Genomic DNA, 24,160 nt, shown 5'->3' with positions numbered 1-24,160 from the left:
AATGCCTTATGGGTGTAAGTGTAGGATGTGTGGGTAGTGAAGTAATCCTCTAGGGATACCGTACACTGGGGTAGCACGTGAGGATTGGGGAATGAAGACACAGGGCGTGAGGAAGAGTTTAGGGGAGTGTTGTGCACGGCGAAGGGGGGGGATGTCGCTCACGAGGACAGGATGCCGTTTTTTGAGGTACTTGTCGACAGGGTGCAGTTTACACGGCAGAGTGCCGGTATTTACGTGGTTCACGGGCTTGCTTACCTCACCTAGCTTACTTCGGGATTTTGCTAAACACCTTAACAAGCATATCATTACGTTTACAAGAAAGACGTCATTCCATTGCTGGTCGGATTCACTATCCTTTCCCATATTGGTGACAGCGCATGACTTCAACAAGGAAACACAATGCTAACCAGCCCCCGAAGCCCGCCAAAACTAGCATCGCCAATGTCCCCACGAACACTCGCCCACCGCGAAGCAGGATCGTCCTCTTCACGCCTCGACTAACGGACAACTGCAATACACTTTACTGTACTTTAAGAAACCAAGTGTGGTCCAGTGCGGTCCAACACTCCCACGTTGCCAGCGTCAAAACACAATCCAGGTAAGTCACAAACCTAAGCATTGCAGATGGAGTATTGCTCATTCATAACCCCCCTACTCGCATACATCACAGTGCCATTTTGTAGAAACAAAAAGCTGCTCTTGCAACCCCAATCCGCCGCTCCAATACCGCAACGAATGGGTTCGATATTTTTGTACCCCATCCCCCCATGCAATGCAAGGCTCCCATCGGGCTTCCTTGCAGCCAACGTCCCCACAAAAACCCAAGCGAACAGGTCATGGGGTCGTTAAGGGATCAACCATTTGCGGTTCCAACAAAGCCCGCGGTCACCGGTCACCACGCATTACTGACCAGCACGGATGGTGCTGGGCAAGCAGATAACACCACCACAGGGCACGCGGGCTTCGCACAATCTTGCGAAAACCAAAATCCAAGAAGCAAGGTGCAAATTGTCAGAGGTCCATCAGCAGCTTGACGTCATCGATCCGCATCTGGCGGTTCTGCTCCGCGGACCGGCGATCGAACGCTGCGTTGGCCAGCTCGCGCTTACGTTCCTGCAAGGGGGAAACCAATAGACCCATGGGTCAACGGGCTTGCGCCGCTCTCCTGTTGTACCTTCCGTCAATTGCTCTCGCGTGTCGGACCTAGATTGCCTTCACGTAAGGTTAGGCTACGTTAGGTGCGTCACTTCACGATGTACTCCGTACAACACCGCGTGGCTTATCTTCAGATTCCCCCGGATAGGGCGCAGATGTCGCATCACAGCTGGTTACGACTGCTCGCACCTGCAACAGCAGCATGCGCTCCTCGATGGTGTCCGCCGCCACATAGCGAAACACCTGTGCGAGGTGCGCAGCAAGGAAGCGAGGATGGCGATTGGAGTTGCGGGCCGAGGTGCAGGGAAGAGCGGAGGGAAGGGCACCATGGGCTGACAAGGAAGTTGCCTTCACGCCAAATGACAGCAGCCACTGCGGAGAGCTACAAGGCGGCTGCGTCGGCCTGCAGGCTGACAGCAGCAAATGATCATTTATTAAAGCACACCGCTTCATCCTGAATCCTCACCTCCACGTCACGGGTCTGGCCCAGCCGATGGACTCGATCCTACACGAAGGAAGAGAAAAGGAGGAGGGAGATAAACCGTGCGTCAACAAAACTAAACAAAGAACCGTCCACTAAGGCGTATGCAGCACTAAGTAGGCAGGTGTGTGCACACAGGTCAGATGTTCACACGGCGTCGTTATCACAACAACGTGATGTATCGTTAGTCAACAACTACCCTCTACAAATACTAATCAAGATGCCAAAGATGCAGTCTCGACTGCGGCGCAAGGGCCCCTCCCGCACCCGAATCCCATCCAACCCCACAACCCGCGCACCATGGCCTGCTCCTCCACGGAAGGATTCCACCAGGGGTCCAGCAGGTGCACGTGACTGCAGTACACAGGAATATGTACGATGCCGTACATAAGGGTTAGATCAGATGTTTACTAAAAAACCCTCCCTGGCAAGGAGGGTAAAGGATTTATACTAGGAAACAAAGCAATACGCAAAGCGCGGGAAGCGCGACTTGCTCCGGAAATTTGCTGCGTTGGCTGCGGTGTTCGTGGTAACGGTGTGCCTGTATCATGACGAACAGAGCACAGAAGACGACCAACCTGGCGATCAGCATACCTAAGAACCCCCCTTCACGCTGCCGCTCCTGCACACCTGCACACAAGCAAGCCTTAAGACCGTACCTGGCTGCAGTCAGGTTCATTCCAACACCGCCGGCCTTGAGGCTCACCTGCATGCGGCGGTTGGCGGTTGGCGCACGTGCCTAAACGTGTAGACAACGTATGCGTGTCTTCCGTGCTATACTTGCGGATACAGCCAGGATGCAGCAGAGGGGCGTCCCCATTGGGGCGGACATGCAAGCGTCATGTCCACGACGAGGACATGCGCCATCACCTGCAGCGGTGATGCCAGCTCCTTTCCACCTTCCACCTTCCTTCCGCCTCACCCACCTGTCTTAGTATTCACCCACAGCCAACCCGCCCATCCTGTCACCCGCTCTTTCCGCCTACCAAGCCCAAGAAACATAATACGGCACAGCACATTACAGGTTTACCAATGCTTGCGGATGCTCCGCTCAGGGCTTCTGCAGGCCGCTGTTTTAAACTTAAAATAGGCACATGACATATGTGGTGCACCAAAACACCTACCAGAAACACAACGGGGCTGTCCGGCTCTCGGCGTGCAAAGTCCCGGACCATGTCCGCTCGCGCCTTGGCTGGGGTGCAGCCGTCCAGTCGCACGTACCGCATTCCGGCGGCCTCCAGCGCACGACCCACGAGGTTCAACATGCCTGTGAGTGCGAGCACGTGGAGGACGTGGGACATTGGGATATGGGGTTAAGGCGGAGGACAGGGGAAACACGGATAACACGGACAGCATACACGTGGGAGCAATGCGCTAAAACGCAGTTGCTAGTGACGAGAAGGGCTCAGAAGGGAAGTTAAGGACGTGGACGAGGGATTCGGAGGAGCCAAGCAAGACGGACGCAAAGGCGCCTCAGCCCTGGAAAATTTACTTCTAGACATCACCGCAGTAGCGCAATACCGCACTACCGCAATTAGAAATCTCAATACCCAGTCAGTCACCTGGACCCCACCTGTGAACTGGGAGAACACCACGGACTTGATGGGGCCGCCGCTGCCGTACATGGGCTGCTGCGCCGCCGCTGAGCGCAGTGCCGCCATGAGCGCCGCCACCTTGGCGGAGGCACCCTCCGGGTCAGCCACGTCACTGCCGGCCTACATAGGGGTGTTGGGGGGGAGGGCGAAGCGAGAAACACGAGCGAGCCGCGGAGTGGTGAGTGGATGATATAACGTACGGTGCACGGATTACGCAAAAAGTAAGCGCACTCGACACCAGCGGCACACGCTGCCACTTCCAAACGTCAAAGACCTTCATCCATCACCTCGGATGCTGCTCCGAAACCACCCATTGGTCCCTTGACCCACGTTGTAGCAACGAGACCTCTAAAAGCCTATACCTAGGACATCCGAAACCGCGCAGCCTGCGCAATCCGCAACCCGACAAACACCCCCCCCAGAATCCTCGCCGGTACGCACCTGCGTCAGCTGCTCCGTGGCTGCATCCGGCGGCAGCTCCACAATATCTAGCATCGTTATCTGGCAACAAAGTTAACGCAGCGGCGGTAGGCAAGGTAAATGCAGGGGGAAGCAGGGGGGATGCGCAAGGAGTCAAGGAAAGGGAAATCGACATGAGAGCTCCGGGTGTGGTGGATCCGATGGAATGGAGGGGTAGACGTTTTTGGACAACAGAACAACGTTTTTGTTTACCTTTGTTCGACACATGGGGCAGCCGGGGCCGGCAGCGCGTGCGATCACGTTCTCGATGCACCTGCAGCACCGCGAGAGGGGGGAGGCGGAGGGGGCCAGGACAGACTATGATTCGCGCTGGCGGTGAAAGTGGCTGCTTTTCAATTTATGTACGGTTTCCCTTCGAAAGTAAGATAAATTACCGGTCAAGGGTAAATAGTAGCCAAAGCTACTTCTTGAAAAAACAGACAAGCGTTCATGTTACTTGTGCATAGCAGCACCCGGCATAGCATCCACCCGATGACGTGTGATAATTGGGACGGCAGCAGAGTCCCAGCGTAAGGTCTTCCGAAACAACTCCGAGGACACACCGAAACGAAGCGCAAATCTCCATCACTTGCAACTACCATCGGTCGATAGGTAACAGGCTCAGGCTGGGCAAGCAACAACTCCCCGTGCTAACTGGAGTTCATATGATCCTAGGCCCTAGGCCCTTGAACTGAAGCGGAAGGCCTCCGTCGCGGCGCTTTACCAGTCGGTCCCAAAGGCAACCCATGGTGCCGCAAATACAGTGAGTAGTGTTAGCTAGCCAGCCGGCCAGCCAGCCAGCCACCCAGCCAGCCAGCTAGCCAGCCAGCCAGCCAGCCAGCCAGCCAGCCAGCCAGCCGAGCAGCTAACCGCCCTGAAGAGAAGCTCAAGATAGTAAAAGTGAAGGTGCGTGTGCTAACGCTACTCACGCCTTGCAGAAGATGTGGCGGCAGCGGGTGATGCAGGCCGTCTGATTCAACGACTCCATGCAGATGGGGCAATCGTCCTGAGAGGAGAGCGGGGCAGGGACGGGGACGAGGGATGGGGCAAGGAAAAAAAATAAAGCTAGCCCGACAAAGGACTATAATCATGGCATGGCCCGACATAAGAAGAACCCAAACGGACACGGCCCTAGCGGGGGGGTTGTTCCAAGGAATGGGAACAGGACCACTAAGGCCTGAAGGCCTCCCAAGGGGTTAGATGGTAGGCTTAGGGTTAGCTATTCGGCCTCCTCAATCAGCCCAAATACCCACTATAGGCCCCGTTAGGGCCACTGATCAGCCCTTTCCTCTTAACTGGCCACCCCAGCAAGAAGAAGCCAGCCGACGAAGATGGCGAAGAAGGAAGCAAGCGTCGCGGCTCGCGGGTCAACTTCGGATTAAGCTGGTGAACATGGAAACATAAGAGTAGCCTGCTCGCTAACCCTCCAACATGCGAAAGGGGGACTAATCGTGGCGCCCCATTGCCCGCAGCGCCGGCAGCTATGCCCAGGCCCTTAAATTCGAGAATGGCCCAAGCCAGACCCAAGCCCAAGCCCAAGCCAGACCCGGGTGCAAGCTATTATTCCAACTTTTGTTTGCCTGCCCATCCAGCCAAGGGCTCCCAACCCGCTTGCTCCCAATCCTCCCCCTGCACTTGTCCTCCCCCACTCGGTCCCAACCTGCAGGCCCGCGGTGAGGAGCTCCACCAGGCTGTGCCGCTCCGCATCCGTCAGGGCTGGGCCAACCTGCTGCCGGGCCCCGGCTGCTGCTGGTGCGGCTGCGGCTGCGGCTGCCTCCGTAAGGGGCAGCGGATCACGGGTGCACAGGCAGCCCGCATCCGCCACCTGCGGTCCCCGTGAAAAAGGGCCCAGACAAGGATAGGAAGTTTAGTTACATACAACTGCATGCTGGGGTCTCTTGAGGTCGGTAGCTCCAAGAAGCAATTTCAGAGTCTCCTGATGTCTAGGATGGGGGGATAGCGGCCCCAGCGGCTGGGCCAGGGACCGACAGACCGCCACCTAAAGAAGAAAAAACGCCGCTATACATGATACATGGCCAAAATATGGTCAAAATATGGTCAAAATAATATTTTTTTTAGCATCACGTCAGTAATACGTAGGCCCACCGTCAAATCCTCCATTTTTATTTGGCTGGCGATGTTTTACCCCAGGATATATTTCTGAATATTTTATTAATATTCTGGATGTATTTTACTAAACATATTGAAGCTATTATAGTCCAAAAGCAAAATACTTCCCGGGCCACCAATCAGGAGTGCAGTGCTTATGCCGGCAATACTTCCAAGTCCTACCATTCCTCACACATACCCCCCTCTGCCCACCCAACCCCCCAGCCACCCACCCCTCCGCCGCACATGGCGTGATTACTCTTGCACCCACACGCACACCCACACGCACACTTGGCGCACACCTGGCGCAGGCGCAGGATGATCTCCAGCACGCTCATGTAGTTCTCCAACAACGTCTGGGACTGCAGCGCGTGTGCAATGACCTGACGGCCCTGCAGCTCGAGACTGCAGCCCGAGACATGCAGCGGCCGGACACGGAAAAGGCGCCAAGGATGGGAGGGCTAGGAAAAGGCGGCCGGGAAAAGTGAACAGCGCCACAGTACCGGGCGGCGACCCCCGCCTGTGTTGGATTCCGCATAGACCAGGTGGCCCACATAGGCACGCCGGTACTTTCCTCAGTCGTACCCCTAGCTCCCTAACTCCCCAGCTCGGGGTAACATGTGCCGTACCCCGTTACGTTTCGATGCGACGCGCTGAGTTTCACACGCACACGCACACACACATACACACGCGTGTGTGCCTACCTATGCCGTGGCGCAGCTCGTGCACGGGTGCACGGAAATACATGCGAAGTACATGGCATGCCAAAGGATAACTGCACGACGATTCGTGGACTCACGCGTCGTACTTGACACGGTCCTCTCTCGTCAAGTGTACCGTGACGATGTTGATGGTCTTGCGGGGCAGCACCACCAGCGGCCTGCCGTTAATCTGAGGTGAGGTGAGGTGAGGTGAGGTGAGGTGAGGTGAGGTGAGGTGAGGTGAGGTGAGGTGAGGTGAGGTGAGGTGAGGTGAGGTGAGGTGAGGCGAGGCGCAAGGGCACATAGTCTACGTCGTAAACAGCAATAACGGTGCGGTAGCGAATCCTGCCATCACCGTAGTAGCACTGGACATGAACCAACCGTAGAGGTGGAGCTAGCTGACGACCTCCCTCCTTCCGATCCCCTCCTATTCGTCGACGTTTTGCCTCCTTCCCCTCCCACTCCCCTTTCTTATCATCCCCTTCCGATCGTCTCCGCTATCTTCCCTCATCCCCAATGTATTGCCGCTTCTTCCCATTTCCCCCCCCACCACCACATACACGCACATACATACACACACACCACCACACACATGCACATGCGCACGCAGCCCCCACCTGCAGATCCTTGGTCCGCCTCATGGCGATGGTGCGCATCAACACTTGAAGCTTCTTGACGGCCCGTGGGTCGCAGTCCTTGAGCGGCCGCTCCAACACGCGAGTGAAGATGGAGCGCTCCTGCAGCGGCTCCAGGCCCAGGTAGCACACCAGCCCGTGCAGGTCGCGCAGGCGGTTCTGTATGGGGGTGCCGGTAACGGCCCACCTGACGAGGAGGGGTATAGCGTAGGGGTGCGGGTCACAGGCAGGTGGTTGGCTGTGTTTTGTTTTGTTTTGTTTCATTCGTTGCGCTCGCAAAATGAAACGATGTGGTCAGTTCACGTGCAAGCGGCCGCGGCGCTTGCGTTCGCGTTCACGCTCGCGCTCGCCACCCCATCGTCCTGCTGCCTTTCCATATGAACGGGTGTTTTCTTCTGTCGGACCCACACGTTCGCTGTGTACATGAATATGCCCGTCTGTGCCGTCCGTCGTCGGCCGCTCACGAGCGTCTTAGCGAAGGCCGAGGATCTGTAAATCCTCCAATCCCACTCGTATACAGAGAGGCTACGGCAAAGTCGCCCCCTCCCACACTTCCAATCACTTCCAATCAAGTGAAGGAAATACGAAATCGTTGCAGCTAGGGCACGCCAGGGAAGAAACTTAGGCGAGGTCATAGGGACCCATTCCCGCGGGTGCTAGGGGGCCCCCCACAGGTCTTAAAAGAGGGACCCAACCACCCTAACGACCCAACGGCTTAGGTTCACCCCAACGGCCTGGAGCAACCGTTGCAATGCGCTCCCAGTGGTCCAACGAGGGTGTACAACGTCTACTGTAAGAGCCAGCGACGCACTTGCGCTCCGCCTTTAGCTTGGCAGCGGCCTGGCTCCACTTAGCCCGCGGGTTCTTGACGGCGTGTGCCTGTCGACGGGTTATGTGGAGGAGAACCGGGTTGTTGGCATCCATGCCATTGATGTAGTGCAATTGTCTCCATGTCATGGAAGTTAAATGGAGCCATTTCCTGGGATTCAAAATACTCTCGCTCGGGCTGTCCTTGGAGTTAGCGAGCGTCGATCTAGGTTGGCTTAGGGTTCCTTCAGCTCGTCCGTCTCTTCAGGAAAGGACTCTCCCCTCCCCTCCCCTCCGTTCCCTCCCTCCCCTTCCCTCCCTTCCCTCCCTCCCCTTCCCTCCCTCCCCTCCCCTCCCTCCCCTTCCCTCCCTCCCCTTCCCTCCCTCCCCTTCCCTCCCTCCCCTTCCCTACCATCCCCTCCCTCCCTTCCCGAGCCAGCCAGCTGCCAGCTACCATCGGCCATGTCACGCACCTCGTCCAGCACCACTCGCAGCCACTTGACACTGAGCAGCCCCCGGCCATCCGCCAGGTCCCCTCCCAACACGGAGTACGTGGTCAGCACCACGTCGTGACTGGCCAGGAAGCTGGGAGAGCGGGAGCGGTCGGGACCGTGGTACTGATAAACCTGCGGGATGCGATATACGATACATATACACCGTGCCTCAAACGCATGCGGAACAAGGAAATGGGCGGCATGGTGACTGGAGTGCGACAGACAACCGCATTTGTGGTGGTGTTTTGAAGTAAGTCATGGGATGGTCCCTTCTAATGTACAGAGGTGCGGGAGCAGGAGGCTTGATGAGAGATAGGAATGGGGCCGGGCCGCGCCAAAGCAGGGAATAGGAGGAGGAGATGTGATGTAGACAGGCTCCCGGCATGCGTCATATGTACTCTCATACTCACAAACTCGCGCGTGTGCACACACACGCACACACACCCCACCAACAGCGCAGGGAGGAACGGATGCTGCCTGAACAATCGTAAGAAGTAACGCCCCACCCATCACGCGACAGCTTTTTTGTGTGTCACATCACAAGACAGTGCCGTGCAGTGCAGTGCAGCGCACACGGCCAGCTGGCCCGCTGGCTCTACTCTTCACGAGTTTGGAGCCCTCCGTAACAACCACGCAAGACGCGAAACAGCGCACACAACGCAAGGCGCACCTTCAGGTTCCCCGCGGTGTGCTCCTGAATCTGCAAGACCCAGTTAGACATCACCGATACGGGACACACAATCAAGGTGCAGCGCGGCCCGTCGGGGCGCGGCGGCTGCTGTGGCGCTGCGAATAACGTGTGGCCGCCGGCAGCTCCAGGGGTGGAGGGACCCGCGGCGGCGGCAGCAGCGGCGCCTGGCGTTGACGCTCCAGCTACAGCCTGGCCAAAGCGAAATCGATCCCAATAAGATGCGACAGGATTAGTGCGGAAGGCTGAAAGATCGGATATAAAAGGACAAAAGTCAAAACGCCGCTAGTCTGAAAGTGGATAGTTCTGGAAGTGCTGCAGTTCAGGACAGCTACGGCATCTACCGTTAGCCGTTAGCCCGTTAGCGTTCCTTCCGTCGGTCATCTGACCTTTCGGCGCTTCGGCTGCGGCATGTCGTCCTCGTCAGCATCGGCTGCGGCAGCCTCGCGGGCCTTGCGGTTCCTGCCCCGCTTCCCTGCTACTGCCACAACCGCCGCCACTGGCTGCTGTTGCAGCGGCGGCGGCACTGCTGCCGCCGCGACCGCCATTGCAGTGGCTGCTGCAGCGCCGCCGCCGCCGCTGCTGCCGTCGTTGTCTTCCCCACCAAGACTGATCATCTGGAAAGGGGGCAGCTGCACGCCCGGCCGATTGGTCGCGATGAGCGAAATCAGGGTCAGGGTTTTTCCTGCGACCGAGATTTCCACACCACCCGACACAGTGTGAGGACGACATGCATGCATCCTACCATCCGAACAACCCTAAAATCCAGGCAAAGGCCCAGGTCCTTTTCCTTGCTATGATATCGATCGCGGTATTACATTACGATCATAACACTATTTTATACAAATGCCGTGCGGACCACAAATTTCAGAAATCGCACGCATGCCAGCAGGTCGGCATCGGTCGGTCTCGTCAATATTTACCCGGCCCCGTCCAAGCCACATACCCAGGCCCATGTCATCCGCAAGAATGCCTCCTCTGTCGTGTTGCCGTACAGCCGTCGGAAGGACGATTTGATGAGAAAGAAAAAGAGCACACGAACGAACAGGAAGCGCGGTGGATGCGAAGGTCTTACTTGAGAGACACTTGCGCGCGGAAGTTCAAAATTGATAAAACTGTCAACATGCCCAGCCATGAGGATGTGCGTTGCGAATCATAAAATGAAAGCGAAGGTTGGCTAAGGCGGACACTTTCTGAGGGACGAACGGAAGGATGCACAGGATGCAGATCAGAGGAACAGAGGAACAGAACAGGACAGGACAGGACTCACCGAAGCGGCTGTGGCTTCTCCGAAACCGAGAAGTTTGTCAGCGTGTTGAGATAGCGCACACCGCCGCCGCCGCGCGGCCGCTGCTCCTCCCAAAACGGCGGCAAACCGCAGTCGTTCTCGCGGGTCACCATCCAAGCCAGCGCCACACGTTGGTGAGGATACAGACGCGACAGCACCTGCCGACACACCGGCGGGCAACGCAATCTTGACTGACCCACGGGTCACACCAGAAGCGGACTGAGTGTTGGGTTTGGGTGCTTTGAAGCTGTTTTGTACACTGCGGGGCGGAATGGACTCAGATCGGCGCGCGCTCCTTTCCTACCTCCCCGTCAGGTTCCATGGCGGGCTGGAGGGCGCCGGTGGTGTGCACCTCTGCAATCATACGCACGGGACATAGGACATGGGTACCCAGTCCAGGGATAACCGGTGTAGTATCCTGGGTATCACGGGATTGACATCCGCCGATCGGTTCTTTTACTGCGATAAGACGTGATACAACAACCGGCGAGTGTGGGAAGCTGAATCACCTAAAATGTCTCTACTCTGTCAGCCGCAAAAAAGCAACCAGGCTAAAACCAAGCTACCCATGCCGCGCGGGATACGGACTCTGCAAATGTCCAATATGTGGAACCATTCCGTTGGCTGTGGGGAGTTGCGTGGTTCTGAAGAGATGGCCACAGCGCACAGGCAACCCTGTAGCACGAAACCCCTCCTCCTAAAACAAAACCCTTTGCCAATCCCACCGTCGAACATACGCTCCAGGGACGTGTCCAGCTCCGACTGCGTCATGGGCCTTGTGCCTGCCGCGCTGCCTTGTGCCTGTCCGGCACCGCTCGGTCCGCCGCGGCCGCCTTGACTCCTGACCAGCAAGATGCCGCCGCCGCGCAGACGCTTGGCGACCGCCTCCCCGTCAGCGGGCGAGGTGAAACAAAATAAGTCGATGGGCATCGTGAAGGCACCTTTGGCGCCTTGCACGAGACCTGCCCGGCATGATCGCGCACCGGAACAACACGGAAAAAACATGAAAAGGGGACACAAAAAAGGATAAAAAAGGCTGCATACGTCCATGAATCAAGGCCGCCGGATTCAAATAGGCGAGGCGAGGGCTGGCGAAGTCGTTAAGTACAGATGATGTACAGATGGGAGTGCTGGGCATACGTTGTCGCTCCCTGGTTACGCAGGTTTGGTGTAACTGGGCGGGTGGATTTCTTCCGGTGGCCATGTAATTCCTTGTAAGGGGAATTACCACCCCTTACAAGGAAGTGAAGAGTTTAGGTCGGACACTGTGTTGGATATGCTGTCATAGGCGTTATGGTTGAGCGGAGATCGGGATTAGGGAAGTTTATAACTCTGCGGGGGACAAGACTGCCGTACCTTCAATGCGGAGCTGGCCCCGGTCGATTAAGGGTGACATCTGCGGCATGCAGCGGGGCGTGCTGAGGTCAAAGACATGAAGGTGAACATAAGAAATGATAAGCAAGAAATAATAACTGTAAAATAATAATAAGAATAATAATGTTAATAATAATATAGCATAATAATAATATAATGATAATAATAATAATAATAATAATAATAATAATAATGATAATAACGATTTGACTTCTAACAAAGCATGCGCATCACACAGTCGCAGGCAAGTGTCGGGAGGTTGTTGCAGTGGTGTACGTAGATGCTCAGCTACCTGCTTCAGCGGCGCGAGCCCCGGCAGCAGCTAACCAGGTCAAAGCAAGGCAGGTCACAAGGAGCGAGAGAGACTCACCACCGCTGCTTGCTCGCGGGAAATGTGGCCAATCTTTTCTCCCCGCACGTTGTCAACCCTGATTGCCCTGCAAGATGTAGGTGTGTAGTGGAGAGACGTTTGGTTTTCTGGCATATCCCGTTTCGCTTCGTTTACAGGCATATGGGAAAGCAGATAATAAAGATGAACTTAAGCTCCTTAGGAGAGGGATTTGTTCCCACATACATGGTTATTACGCAATACCAGTAAAAGTTGGTAACAGAAATTTTGGCGTCCTAAAATGTTGCAATGATTCTTGCAATTATGGCCTGGAGATCGTTTTGCAACTGTGTAACGAATATTGGACATGGCAAGCCGCCGGTCATACCGTTCAAGTTTTGGCCTGGCCTGATCATCATTTTCACTGCTACGAAGCTAGGCGAATAAAGGCCGTTCCGGGGCATGCGCAGACTCTTCCTCCCTCCCTCTTTTCCAGTCTCCTCTCGTCTTCCGCCCCTCATTTCAACAGCTCCGAGAGGCGCATTATCAGCTTTAAAGAGCATGGCGAACCCCCCCTCCGGGCGGGGCTTCACAACATATCCTAATCCTTTCCCCTCTCCTTCTCGCTTACTTCCCCCCTTCTCCTTCTCTCCCTTCTTTCCCCTCGCTTTCTCCCTTGCTCTTCCCTCCTCTTACCAGCATGTCAGCGAATATATCATGCCTAAAAAAGTAATGAATATGCTCGTTTAGCTTTTTATAAGTAATAAAAATTTGCTGTTCGTCGTACAATTGGTGACGCTGGAAAAGTCTTGAGACAATTACACCTCCTGCTACAACATTGGTTGCGGTACCCCAATAACGCACCATCTGTCATATGGGTTGTTGGGCTCCCGTACCAGTAGGACCATCTGCAAATGTTACACAATACTACGCCAAATATCGGCACGGTTTGCAGGGCATCGCATATGCATAGCTTGCGCAGCACGCTGCCGTGCAAAGTGAAAAGGTGCACGGGTACATACCTCGTCCTTGTTTGCCTCTCCATTATAGTAACGGACGCCAACAACTTTGGTTCGGAAGGAGCCGACCAACTCCAAGGCGTCTATCGTATCCTCCTCACCATCGTCATCCTGCCAGGAAGCAGGTGAACCGTCCTATATTGGGAGCCCTTACGGGGGTTGGAAACCTAAGGACGAGAGCATCATGCTTGGGGCTACTAATTACCGCCAAAGCGGCCACTCATCTGTGACAGTGACCCAGCAGTGACCCATATGCACAGGTGTTACATCGACCGTCTGACTGTTCCATCAAATAACAACGCACTCAGGAATATTGTTGACGAAAGTAAAGTTACCTGTGTTAAATCAAAGCCTTGTACTATGTGCCCTTGTGATGGGCCGGGCCCCGGGAAGGCGTGTGAAAGAGCCATTTTAATGTTTTCGCTAGTTCAGAAAGGATTGTTGAGGTGCAGGTTGAGTCGGAAGTCCAATCGCATTTGGCTTCTGAACTGAAACAAGCCAGGCGAAGGACTTGTACGGAATATGATTTCGGAGGATTGCCAAGCTTTGGATAACCTTCATACACAGCGTTTACTCAAGTACACACGCACGCACGCGCAGCCATTGTTGAAGTAAGTAGGTTGTGCTTACGGATTTCGTTCCCAGTGTTTTGATTTCTAGGTCGTGCTGCCATCTGACAGCGGCCGCGTTCTCGAACACTTAAGGCTTCGTCGTCTGCCTTTATCTGTCTTTATTAAAGGACAATAACCTCTAAATTTCTCATTAGCCGAGCCGGGGCCCTAAGCAATGCAGGCGCTGTGGGGCAGGGGCCCCAAGGAGACATATGGTGGAGTGGAGTTTTGGCATACTCCTGAGCGTTGTGGTTGGATGCAAAAACAAGGTTAGAACATGGGACCGATATTGCGTACTCGGAATTGCGTGAAAGCCCTTGCTAAATATTTTCCTATTTGCATCTCTCAGGCGAATACATCAAAACTTGGCGACGAAGGTAAGATAATACTTGTATCATTGCATGGCCGTCCTGGCTACCTTAAATTCCCGGGTATGGCTTTGCCCAGGTGGTTCGTAATGAAGCAGGGCAAGATTTTCTGGTTCAAGAGCGACGTCGTGACGCCGGACTCCGTGCCCCGTGGTGTGATTGACGTGAGAACCTACGTAGCGTTCGCAAGGTCCTGGGAGCACACGGGGTGCACGTGAAAACACAGTTCTTGCATGGCCCTGGTCTACATAGCCTGGGTTGACGACCCGTCACCAACATGGCAGCTTCTGCTGAACATGCTAATCACGATAGCACGCGACAGCACCTTAGCTCACGTTCCTTTTTTACGAATTATCCTCTGGCATGCGGGAGGCTAAGGGTCTTCCATTCCGGAAGCGTGCCCTCAACCCTCCCGGTTGACCCTGAAGGCAGCTTTACTCCCTCTCATGGCAAATTCGATGTTTCGATCATGGTTTGATGGCCTTTTGAACCACGTTTAGCATCCGGCTTGCGATGGAGTCGCGTCCTTCTGCACAGGCATCCCTCATCGAGGGTTTTGGGTTGGGGTTGTCCCGCGACAGGTGAACAAGTGCCTTTCCATTAAAGGCGCGGAAGACACTATCAACAAGGCAAATGCTTTTGAGATCTCGACACACGCGGAGAGCATGTTCTTCATTGCCGACACCGATAAGGAAAAAGAGGATTGGATCAACGCGATTGGGCGCGCGATTGTCAAGCATTCGCGCAGGTAATATTATGCTGGTTGGGGAATTCTCAGCAAGACTAAAGCTGGCGTCGTCTTCTTACGGCATCCTTAGGCGATATGGATGCGGATCATCCGAACACCCGTTATGACGAGTTTAATTTGATCGTGCCCTGCCCTGTTTCATTGGCTTGCAGCCTTCTGGAAAGTGACCGGCCCGACTACACCAACGCGTGAGAAGGCTGTAGCCCCTGCGCGTTGCAGCTGCCGCACTTAGCTTTTGCCCCCGGTGCGTGCCGGTTTCTAGGAAGAGCAAATTAACGAGAGAGGGAGATGAAGCATGTGGCTGGTTGCTCGAATGCGCTTAGTTGGGACTTGATGCGGTCCTACCGCAGGATGAAGGCGCGGAGTGCAGTGTAATATGGTCCTACGTTGTCCTGTGTAGGTTTCGGAGTGCTGAAAAAGGGCGATGGAGAGAGTTACATTAGGTCGGCATCTTCCTTTGGGAAGGTTTGGCCCCGTTTCACTGTATACACTTTGATTAACAGGTTCTGTGTTGTTGTTCCCGCGGCGTGGGGTGTTAGTTCCGTGAGTGTTCTCCCAGCATTTGGCACGGCCATGGCTTCATGGTCGACTGGGGTTGCTGTGTTCATTGAAGGCCGCTTCTATGTCGTCAATCAATTGGTTTTGTTCGATTGTCGTGGACGGGGTCGAAGATGAGTTCCTAGGGAAATTTAGGTGAAGTCGACAGCATTTGAATCACGTATCAGCGGTTGCAACCAGTGAGCTGCACATAATTGTTTTTTTATACTGGAAACCGCCGTTGGTCTAACAGCAGCTGGGCTTCTTTTGACAGTTTGATATACGCTGGTTACGGCGGACGCGAATTGATTGCCGTTGCAATCAGCACCCAAGGCTGTTGAGCCCCGCGGCCATTCGTCCTCATACTAACAGTGTGCGAGGTGCAAACTTAGATGCAAGGCCGTAAGGTGTCAGGTGTAGGCAAGGAGTGGTGCTTTTCGTAGAGCTTGGGCCCTACATGCACCACATGCTGTCTCGCTGTGTCTGGTTTGGGCAGTGTGGTCAACAAGCCGGCGTTTGTGTATCGTTGGGTTGAGGCATCGAGAAAGGAGGTGGTCATCGATTTGGAGTTGCGCCGCAAGAGGTTTTGCGCAGGTCAACTGGCTGTTTGCGCTGTTCAACTGGCAAGGGCATAGCGTGGGGGATCTATGATCTTGCAGAATGTGTGCCGACAGCAGATGCCTCCGAGGACGTAAAGCGTAAGTAAAGCAACAGTTTAGTTGCAGCCTTACCGTGTGGGGAATGTGGGTTATGGAAAACCTGAGCAGGTCCCTTAGGTAAGGATTCTTGTGATGCTGTTCACCTGCTGATGCGCAGGCAGGCCGGGATAAGAGTTCCTCATCAAACATTCTTAGTCACAGGCTCATGAAGAGTAGGACCTGATTCGCTCGTTCTGATCGAACGACTGGCGAGCACTCCGGTTGCAAGCCAACTGCAAAACTTGCAGTACGAGTAGAATGTAACACTCAATTCTGCAGTCATGTTGAGACATTTTCAATGCTTCTGTTCTATCTATCTGTAAGGAAAAAATCTCCGTCTATAGTGATGTGCGACAAGCTTGCCGGAAGATGCCTTTTAGAAGAAGACAACCCGACACCATCACGCATTCCACCTATGGCTGAAGACGTGTACTGATAACACTTCTGGCCTTATAGAGCAGACACCACAATGATGCAGTAGGATAAGTTGTCAAACAAAGCCATCCACGTCCTACCTCGGTGTTGCCCTGAAGTAAAGGCCGCTTCAGTTGAGGCAGGCATTTTATAATAATCAGGTTTTCTTGGGCACTTTCCGAGCGATGTCTACACTGTGCCAAGCCTTGCCGCAAAACGCCTTGCTTGTACGGCCGCGTGGAGTACGACGCCCTCACGCTAACGACCCTAACCAACATGTGATGCAAATGCCCTAATTAACGTGTGCACAATTCGCAATTATCATCGTCCAGCCTTAGTGTCGTGGATGATTATTAATTTACGCAGTGCTCAAAGACTTGTTGTAAGGGCCGCCACTGTGTGGAAAGGTGTTCACCTAGTTTGCAATTTGCCCAGCGACAGAAATCATCACAATGCAGAACGGCTACTCAGACGCAATTTATGATGGTGAGCGTCTCCGGCTTGCGTACTGATCGAAACTTTCGGCAACGCTGCCTGACGGGCTTCGTCTTCATTTCGCAGGCTTCAGTTCCTCCCAGCTGTTTAACCAGGGCGTTTGCTATACATATGACGATGTTATCTTCCACCCGGGTCATATTTTCTTTGCCGCCCACGAGGTGCGAAGTTGTGGGGCACGTTTTCCCCGACATTGCCTTTCAGAGTGCGCAAGCATAACTCACGATCTTGCATTCAGGTCGACCTTTCCAGCAACGTCACAAAAAACATATCCCTTCGCGTCCCAATTGTCAGCTCGCCAATGGACACTGTGACGGAGGCAGAAATGGCAATAACCATGGCATCGGTACGCATTCCTCTTTTTGACCGTCATGCAACACCTCTCCACGAAAGCTCCATCCTAACTGTCTATTTTTGCGGCTCTGCAGCTGGGTGGTATGGGATTTATCCATTACAACAACACCGCGGAGGAGCAGCTGGCGCAGGTCCTCAAGGCTAAGTCACACGTCCCCGGGTTCATTGTCACCCCTGCGGTCGCTAGCCCAAGCGATACGGTCAACAAGCTATATGAGCTAAAGGTGGGTCCGATTTCAGGACACGCGTGTCGTCAGGTCAGCAGGCATAGCATGGCACATGCTCTCGTGACGCATGAGCTGAAAGCTCCCTTCACCTAGTCGCACGCACTACAGCCTTGTCAATGTCTCCTAATAACGTATCCGCATCTGCAAACTTCAGAATGTCTCCGTATACCAGCATCGTATCACGGCCACACATTTGGAAGATTTTCCTTTCGCCAATTGCTTTGTCTGGGCCACGTCCCACATCGCGCGCGCTTGTGTGTGTATGTGCGTATTTTAATGATCTGAGCCGCGATGGGGGGAAAATGGCGACGGTGGTACACACGTGTCTGTGTTTTCTGGGCCAACACAACACCCTGCAGAACACACGCGGCTTCTCCAGCGTCTGCGTGACAGATACCGGCGCGCTGCACGGCAAGCTGCTTGGCGTGGTGACCACGCGCGATATTGACTTCATCAACGACAGGTTGACACCCCTCAGCGAGATCATGACCACGGACCTCATCACGGCGCCGGAGGTGGGTTGCGGCTGTTAAGAGGGTTCTTTCAGCTAAAGTTGTTTTCCAGATGCTCCGATGTTTGAGAAGAGAAAAGTGTGGAAGCTAGGGTGTGAGGTAAGATTAGGGACAGGGGCAAAAGCAGCACGCATAAACTCCCGGGTTACCTCTGGGACCATCGTCCGCCAGCCAGGTTTCTAGACCGCTAAGCCCAGGCCAACCCGGCGCCTGACGCTGGATGTGCTCCTTATGAAAATTCCGAAATGCTCGTGATGAAATCCGAAATAAATCCGCTTCTGCTGGAGGCCCCCAGTACACAACCCCGTGTACATTGCAATTTGACTGACAGCGTTGTGACTGAGGGTTTGAGTATATTTCACCGTCCAAAGCCGACTTCATGCAGCGATCATGTCCCGATCGACTGCTCCCCCTTGCTCCTGTACACATTTCCCTTGCCGCAACGCTCCTCGACCCCAGTCCACTATCTCTAATTGCAACTACAACTAATCAGGCAACCGCATTCAACTAACTACCAATTCCCCACCTAATCACCCACAGGGCATCACCCCTGAGGACGCCGCAGCTGTCTTGAAGAAGCACAAAAAGAACAAGCTGCCGATTGTGAACGCCGCCGGGGAGCTCGTCGCCCTCGCCACACGTGGCTACTTTAAAGACGCACGCAGCTTCCCGGCCCCAGGTGCGCCCTCTGTGGACGGCAACGGCAAGCTGCGCGTGGGTGCTGCTGTGGGTACGCGTGACAGCGATAAGGAGCGTGTGAAGTTGTTGTGGGAGGCTGCCAAGGTGGATGCCGTCATTCTGGACTCTTCCCAGGGTGACTCGACTTACCAGGTACGTGAAAACGGGATGTTGCTGCTGCTGCTGCTGCTGTTGCACAGCAGCTGTGGCGGATAAACCTTGAATTGGTTTTGCCTTCCCGGATCGATTACGACTCGCGCAGGTGGCCATGATCAAGCACATCAAGGCCGCCCATCCTGGTCTGGACGTCGTCGCCGGCAACGTCGTCACGGGCGCCCAAGCGCGCCGCCTCATTGAGGCCGGTGCAGACGGTCTCCGTGTTGGCATGGGCTCTGGGTCCATTTGCACTACCCAGGAGGTCTGCGCAGTGGGTCGCGGGCAGGCCACCGCCGTCTACCACGTCGCCCGCGTTGCCAACCAGCTCGGTGTGCCGATCATTGCCGATGGCGGCATCCAAAACTCGGGTCACATCACCAAGGCACTTGCACTGGGAGCCAGTGCCGTCATGTGCGGGTCGCTCTTTGCGGGTACGACGGAAGCGCCTGGGGAGTACTTTACATTGAACGGGCAGCGCGTGAAGAAGTACCGTGGCATGGGCTCGCTGGAGGCGATGGCCAAAGGCAGCGAGACACGGTACCACAGCGACACGCAAAGCCTTAAGATTGCCCAGGGCGTGTCTGGAGCGGTCAAGGATAAGGGCAGCATTCGGCGTACGGTGCCGTTCCTGGCGCAGGCGGTCAAGCAGGGCTTCCAGGTGAGGTTTTGCAGTGAGGGCTGCTTGGTAGTTGGGTCAAGGCCGCGCGCAGGCATTTCGTCATCGGACTACTGAGCTGTAGTGGTGAATCCGTAGCGGTATGCCGCAGCCAGGGAGTAGTGGATGTTCTGTTCGGTTCAGGTCGTTATGTTTAGGTATCCTTAGCGTCCAACTGATTTCTTTTTCGACTCTTCCTTGCTGCTGGTCTCCACTCCCGTGTTCCGATCCCGTCTGCAGGATCTCGGCGCCAATTCGATCTCCACGGCACGCGAGATGTTGTACAACGGTTCCATGCGAATGGAGGCTCGTACGAACGCCGCACAAGCCGAAGGCAATGTGCACGACATGGTCGCCTACGAGAAGCGGCCCTGGTAATTTCGTGTTGAAGGCAGCGACGCGGTCGACGGCAGCGATGGTGCCGTCGTCCGGTCGCAAGGGAGGGTGGCCGGTGTTCAGCGCTCGTTGACCGTTGGCGGCTTCAATTATGCCGTTGGGGGTTGTGGATTTTAGGTGGATCTCATGGGGCCTTGGATCGCATGGCATTTTGGCGAATGTATTGCTTGGTGTAGAAGTTATTTGGCTCATGCCTGTTGGCTGGAACCGGGGATGGTAATGGGTTTGGGAGGAATATGGAAAGAGGTCCAGTCCTTATTGCCGAGAACGCGGTCGGCGCTGCCAGGTCTGACACCTCTGCACCGTTAAGAGCAAGCGATATACGATAGGATTCACTGTTTTCCGTTATGGTGGTTAGGCTCAGTGGGTAGTTTTTACTCAGTTAGGCTCCCGACTTGACGGTGTTATGCTTGAGGGCTTGTACCCACTTTTTGAGTTAGTTTTTGGACAGGCTGTTTGCAGGCAGCCAGTACATAGAGGTATACATAATTTTATGGTATGCCGGATGTGTGCATTTGACCGTAAAAGGTTAGGACGACACGTTGGACAGGTAACGTGGGCGGATACTGCGAGCCGGCCTAAGGTATGTGCTATGACGTATTCGCATCACGGGTGTTTGATGCGCCTTGAACGCACGACGGGTTTCGTTCGGACGGTTGCGATGTGGCCCAAGATGGCGAGCTGGTAGCCTGGAGCTCCGTTAGTCATCTAGGATGTCGTATGTACCGTTTCACACGGTTTTCGCCTTCTTTCACGTGGTTGCAGGAGGTTGTGTGCAAAAGGCCATTCCTTTGTGCTGTTCGTTTCGTTGGCTCTATTGTTCGGCGTCACTTATGTGTCACATCCTACGGAGGCGTGTACCGTGTTCGCATTGGGCACAGAGCTCGTTCGGTTGGTTTAGTATGTGCACGGTCGTGCCAATATGTCGTGCATGAAAATTACCCTGGCGGTTGTGCCGGATTCCCCCGCCGGGATTCGTTCTTAAGGCCCTGTAAGGTATTAAATGTGTCGCATATATGTCGTACATGTAGGTACATAAGCGCGCGCTGGACGCGCTGAAAATCTGTGTCTACCCCTAATCATCGCCATAGCTCCATAATCGCACTGTTAAAGAAGCTGCACATGAGATACGCTTGTTTTAAGTTAGGACGGAAATCCATAACCCAATCCAAACCATTACGGCATCTAGCGAAAGCCAACAGCGAAAGCCAACTGTTTCCGCTGTGCGGGTGTGGTACGTCGCTTATGCTGTATTCCTAGGCGGCATTTGCCACGGCGATGAGCAAAAGCAGCAGCAAATGGCGATGTGGTTGGCAAGCTGCTTATACAACAGCACAGTTTCCCCAATCCCAGGCCTTTAAGCAGCGCTGGCTTTTTATTTACACGTGATTTGCGTGTAGTCCCTGTGTTCGGTAGTCAGGACGGCTTATGAGCCAACTTCCTAACCAAAAGCTACATCAGTCAACCAGCCACGATAGCCACGTCTGTTACATGCCAGTGAACATTGGCAGCCATTGTAAACGCGATAAGGAAAGCTGGCGCCGTGTGGTGGAACCCCCGGACACATCGCCGTACGTCGTACATCGCCTCGGTCGTCCGCTCCAACCGTAGTATATCACTTGCGTCGCGTACGCGTTAGAACACGTGACATATGTTATAGAAAATCATCCAGAAGAGGATGTACGACAGCAACGTAGTTGATGAAAAGACTCCGAAAAAGAGCAACGTGTTCCTGCAGGTCAGCATCAGCATTCGCATTCGCAGCCGTTAACGCCAATATGTAACCACGAGCTTTACTTCGCCCAGGCAGCGCATAGCAAACACAGGCAAGAACTCCTCAGCAAGTGTTGGTAGCGGCAAAAGCAGGGATGGAAGCAGCAAGGGCTGCTTCACTTTTTCACACCACCACTGAACCCAAGCATGCTGAGTGGCGAGGATGAGATGAAGCTAGATGAAAACATGTTGACGCAAGACCAGCAAGGGGAGGGCACAAGAACCAAGTCAGAGAGACACACCAGGTCCCTCTCCCTTAAGAGTCCAGGCAGCCCCTTAAACATTGTGCCAGCTGCCCAGGCAGCTCGAACAGAACGCAGAGGGTAAACGAACCACATAGGGTGTCTGTCAGGGTATATGGAATGCGCAGGCCATACCCTGCACATTCCAAATCCATAGTCAACTACATAACCTACATACCGAGTCATACGGGGCATGCCCAAGTTACCAGATGCTTTTTGTCTTTCGAAAGAGCCCCAGTAACACTATTGCACGGAGTACAAGCTTGATCCCCCTGTGATCTAAGAGGCGGCCAGGCCAGGCCCGTCGTGGGGTGAGCTCTTACACACGTACCAGGATACGAAGTAGTTCGGTGCATTGGTGCAGCCCTTCAGAAACATAGCTGCGACACACTGTGTGGGAGCCAACGGGAGGGACAGTACCACGGGTCGAAATCGGCTGAAGCATGCTTCCACGAAGCAAATAAAACTTTCTGGGCATATGAGGAACCATCACTAGCTATGCTGTCTTATGAGGACTTCCTCACCGCTAATTGCGCCATAAAATGGTAGATAAAGCCATGCCAGCCCACAACTCCACAGATCCCGACGACAATGCCCGATATGACGGCCACAAAGTTTCGCCTGTGAAGTCAGTTATATAGGGAGAATTGAAACATACACTGCTTGCACCAGGCGGCTCGCGAGCTTAGGAAGCTGTCCTTACAGAAAGCCGAGCGCTTGTAAATTTGATTTGTAAGCTACAGGGTTGACAAGGTCCTCAACCTTGCTTTTTTGTTGCCGCTTGGGCGCCATTTGCTAACGGTTGCAGGAGGTCGTCCAATCAATTCATGATCTACCTACGCTATGGTAAATGCAATTGAAAACAAAGGAAGTCGGTGAGAGTCTTCCCTTACAGTGTGCACCTCGGCGATGACGGATCGAATCAAGCCGACATAAGTAGAGGAAATCAATTATGTTCTTTAAACACGATACAAAAAGTTACATCATATATACTTTATGGCGTGTGGTTAAGAGACGACAAGGGCACTCGTATGTCCTGCAGCGAAACCAGGAACTCGAAACCCCGACCCTTGGTCCCGTGCGAACCCAAAGCCTAGGGCAGCTGACCGAGCACCAGATCCTCTCACTTAGCTGTTCTCTGCCTCTTGCGTTAGCCCCGGGGGCCCACGCTGTCGAGTTGGCCAGGTGGAAAGACCCGAATATCAATGCCGTACATGGCACCCGCAATTAATTTCGACCCAGCAGGCTGCATGCTAGACACATCAGACAGCCAGACAGGAGGCGAAATGGCCGAAATATCTACATTAAATGCACGGCGTGGAAGCCGTTGAACCTATGCCTTCAATTATGATGTGTGAAACAGGGGGGTGTATCTTCGCCCGTGGCAGCTACCCTGCGAAACCCTGCCTTCCCCGGTATTTCGGGGCACCCTCATCCAGTCACCCTAGTCAACTTCTCAGTGGATCGCTCAGGTTCCGCACCCACCACCAGCATCCAACGGAATCTGCCGGGTCGACAGCGGCGCAACCCCGTTCCTGGTCGGCTCGCAGGTTAACTTTATCCCAGGTCACCACCGTCCATCAACTAGGGGCGCAATGCCTTCCACCACCGGAAGGACTTTTGACCCTAACGGGTATTGATCCCGGGATCTCCCGGGGGCAATGGTCGCGCCTTACCAATGGTGCCAAACCCTCTATTCAATTATGTCCTCCCAAAGGAATCACAGCCGTACACCCGCAAGCATCCCCATGTGGGTCCTTCAGGCGCCGACGTGGACGAGCAAGCTCTGCCAAGTGCAGCCAGTCCTCTGCTTTGCCAGAAAGGTAGACTTATGGCTTCCTTTGTCATCCATCGTTCAAAGGCGACTGCCATGGCAAGCAGCACCTTAAGGGTTGTTTACCAGGCACAACCTCGACGAGGCTTCAACTTGCAATGCCGACCGTTCCTTTGCCGAGATCGCTAAGTTTTGCAGATGTCAGCAAGGGCTACCTGTCTACACACTTTCCCAGCCTGTCTGACGGTGGGGCGCAATTTCTCTATCGGAGCCAGCCTGTACGGAGTACGTAAGCCACAGCAAGCCGTACGCAACAGCACATAAAATATGAAGGTAACACAGGTAACAGAAATCTGTCAGGATTATCAGGCGAGGGATTTAACATTGTC

General features: G+C 54.4%; 3 protein-coding genes across 3 annotated transcripts; 2 read left to right on the top strand and 1 right to left on the bottom strand.

Moving 5' to 3' along the window:
- Positions 1 to 1,011: 1,011 nt before the first annotated feature.
- Positions 1,012 to 13,543, bottom strand: VOLCADRAFT_115608 (uncharacterized protein; the record flags this gene model as incomplete). Its single annotated transcript, XM_002945615.1, has 27 exons — positions 1,012 to 1,113; positions 1,345 to 1,398; positions 1,622 to 1,660; positions 1,936 to 1,990; positions 2,296 to 2,342; positions 2,761 to 2,903; positions 3,210 to 3,351; positions 3,673 to 3,732; positions 3,904 to 3,964; positions 4,620 to 4,696; positions 5,351 to 5,515; positions 6,102 to 6,204; positions 6,599 to 6,690; positions 7,118 to 7,322; positions 7,947 to 8,014; positions 8,416 to 8,568; positions 9,107 to 9,136; positions 9,514 to 9,809; positions 9,984 to 10,102; positions 10,395 to 10,570; positions 10,717 to 10,766; positions 11,138 to 11,374; positions 11,769 to 11,808; positions 12,157 to 12,223; positions 12,979 to 13,022; positions 13,137 to 13,244; positions 13,469 to 13,543. The coding sequence occupies 27 exons, from the start codon at positions 13,541 to 13,543 to the stop codon at positions 1,012 to 1,014; spliced, it is 2,808 nt and encodes a 935-aa protein (XP_002945661.1).
- Positions 13,544 to 13,919: 376 nt separating this feature from the next.
- Positions 13,920 to 15,486, top strand: VOLCADRAFT_108821 (uncharacterized protein; the record flags this gene model as incomplete). The annotated part of the gene is made up of 5 exons (XM_002945974.1): positions 13,920 to 14,013; positions 14,094 to 14,121; positions 14,192 to 14,276; positions 14,694 to 14,860; positions 15,013 to 15,486. The coding sequence occupies 5 exons, from the start codon at positions 13,920 to 13,922 to the stop codon at positions 15,050 to 15,052; spliced, it is 414 nt and encodes a 137-aa protein (XP_002946020.1). The 3' UTR covers positions 15,053 to 15,486.
- A 1,583-nt stretch (positions 15,487 to 17,069) lies between these two features.
- VOLCADRAFT_55531 (uncharacterized protein) lies at positions 17,070 to 19,964 on the top strand (the record flags this gene model as incomplete). The annotated part of the gene is made up of 7 exons (XM_002945973.1): positions 17,070 to 17,165; positions 17,243 to 17,350; positions 17,433 to 17,582; positions 17,945 to 18,100; positions 18,638 to 18,928; positions 19,038 to 19,589; positions 19,827 to 19,964. Coding segments are annotated over 7 exons (1,491 nt in total), but the record flags the coding sequence as incomplete, so codon positions are not given.
- Positions 19,965 to 24,160: the final 4,196 nt, after the last annotated feature.

The sequence above is a fragment of the Volvox carteri genome, assembly GCF_000143455.1.
Source record: "Volvox carteri f. nagariensis unplaced genomic scaffold VOLCAscaffold_1, whole genome shotgun sequence".
Classification (NCBI taxonomy): domain Eukaryota; kingdom Viridiplantae; phylum Chlorophyta; class Chlorophyceae; order Chlamydomonadales; family Volvocaceae; genus Volvox; species Volvox carteri.
Note: the sequence above shows the minus strand (reverse complement) of the source record. Positions and strands in the feature narration are given on the sequence as shown.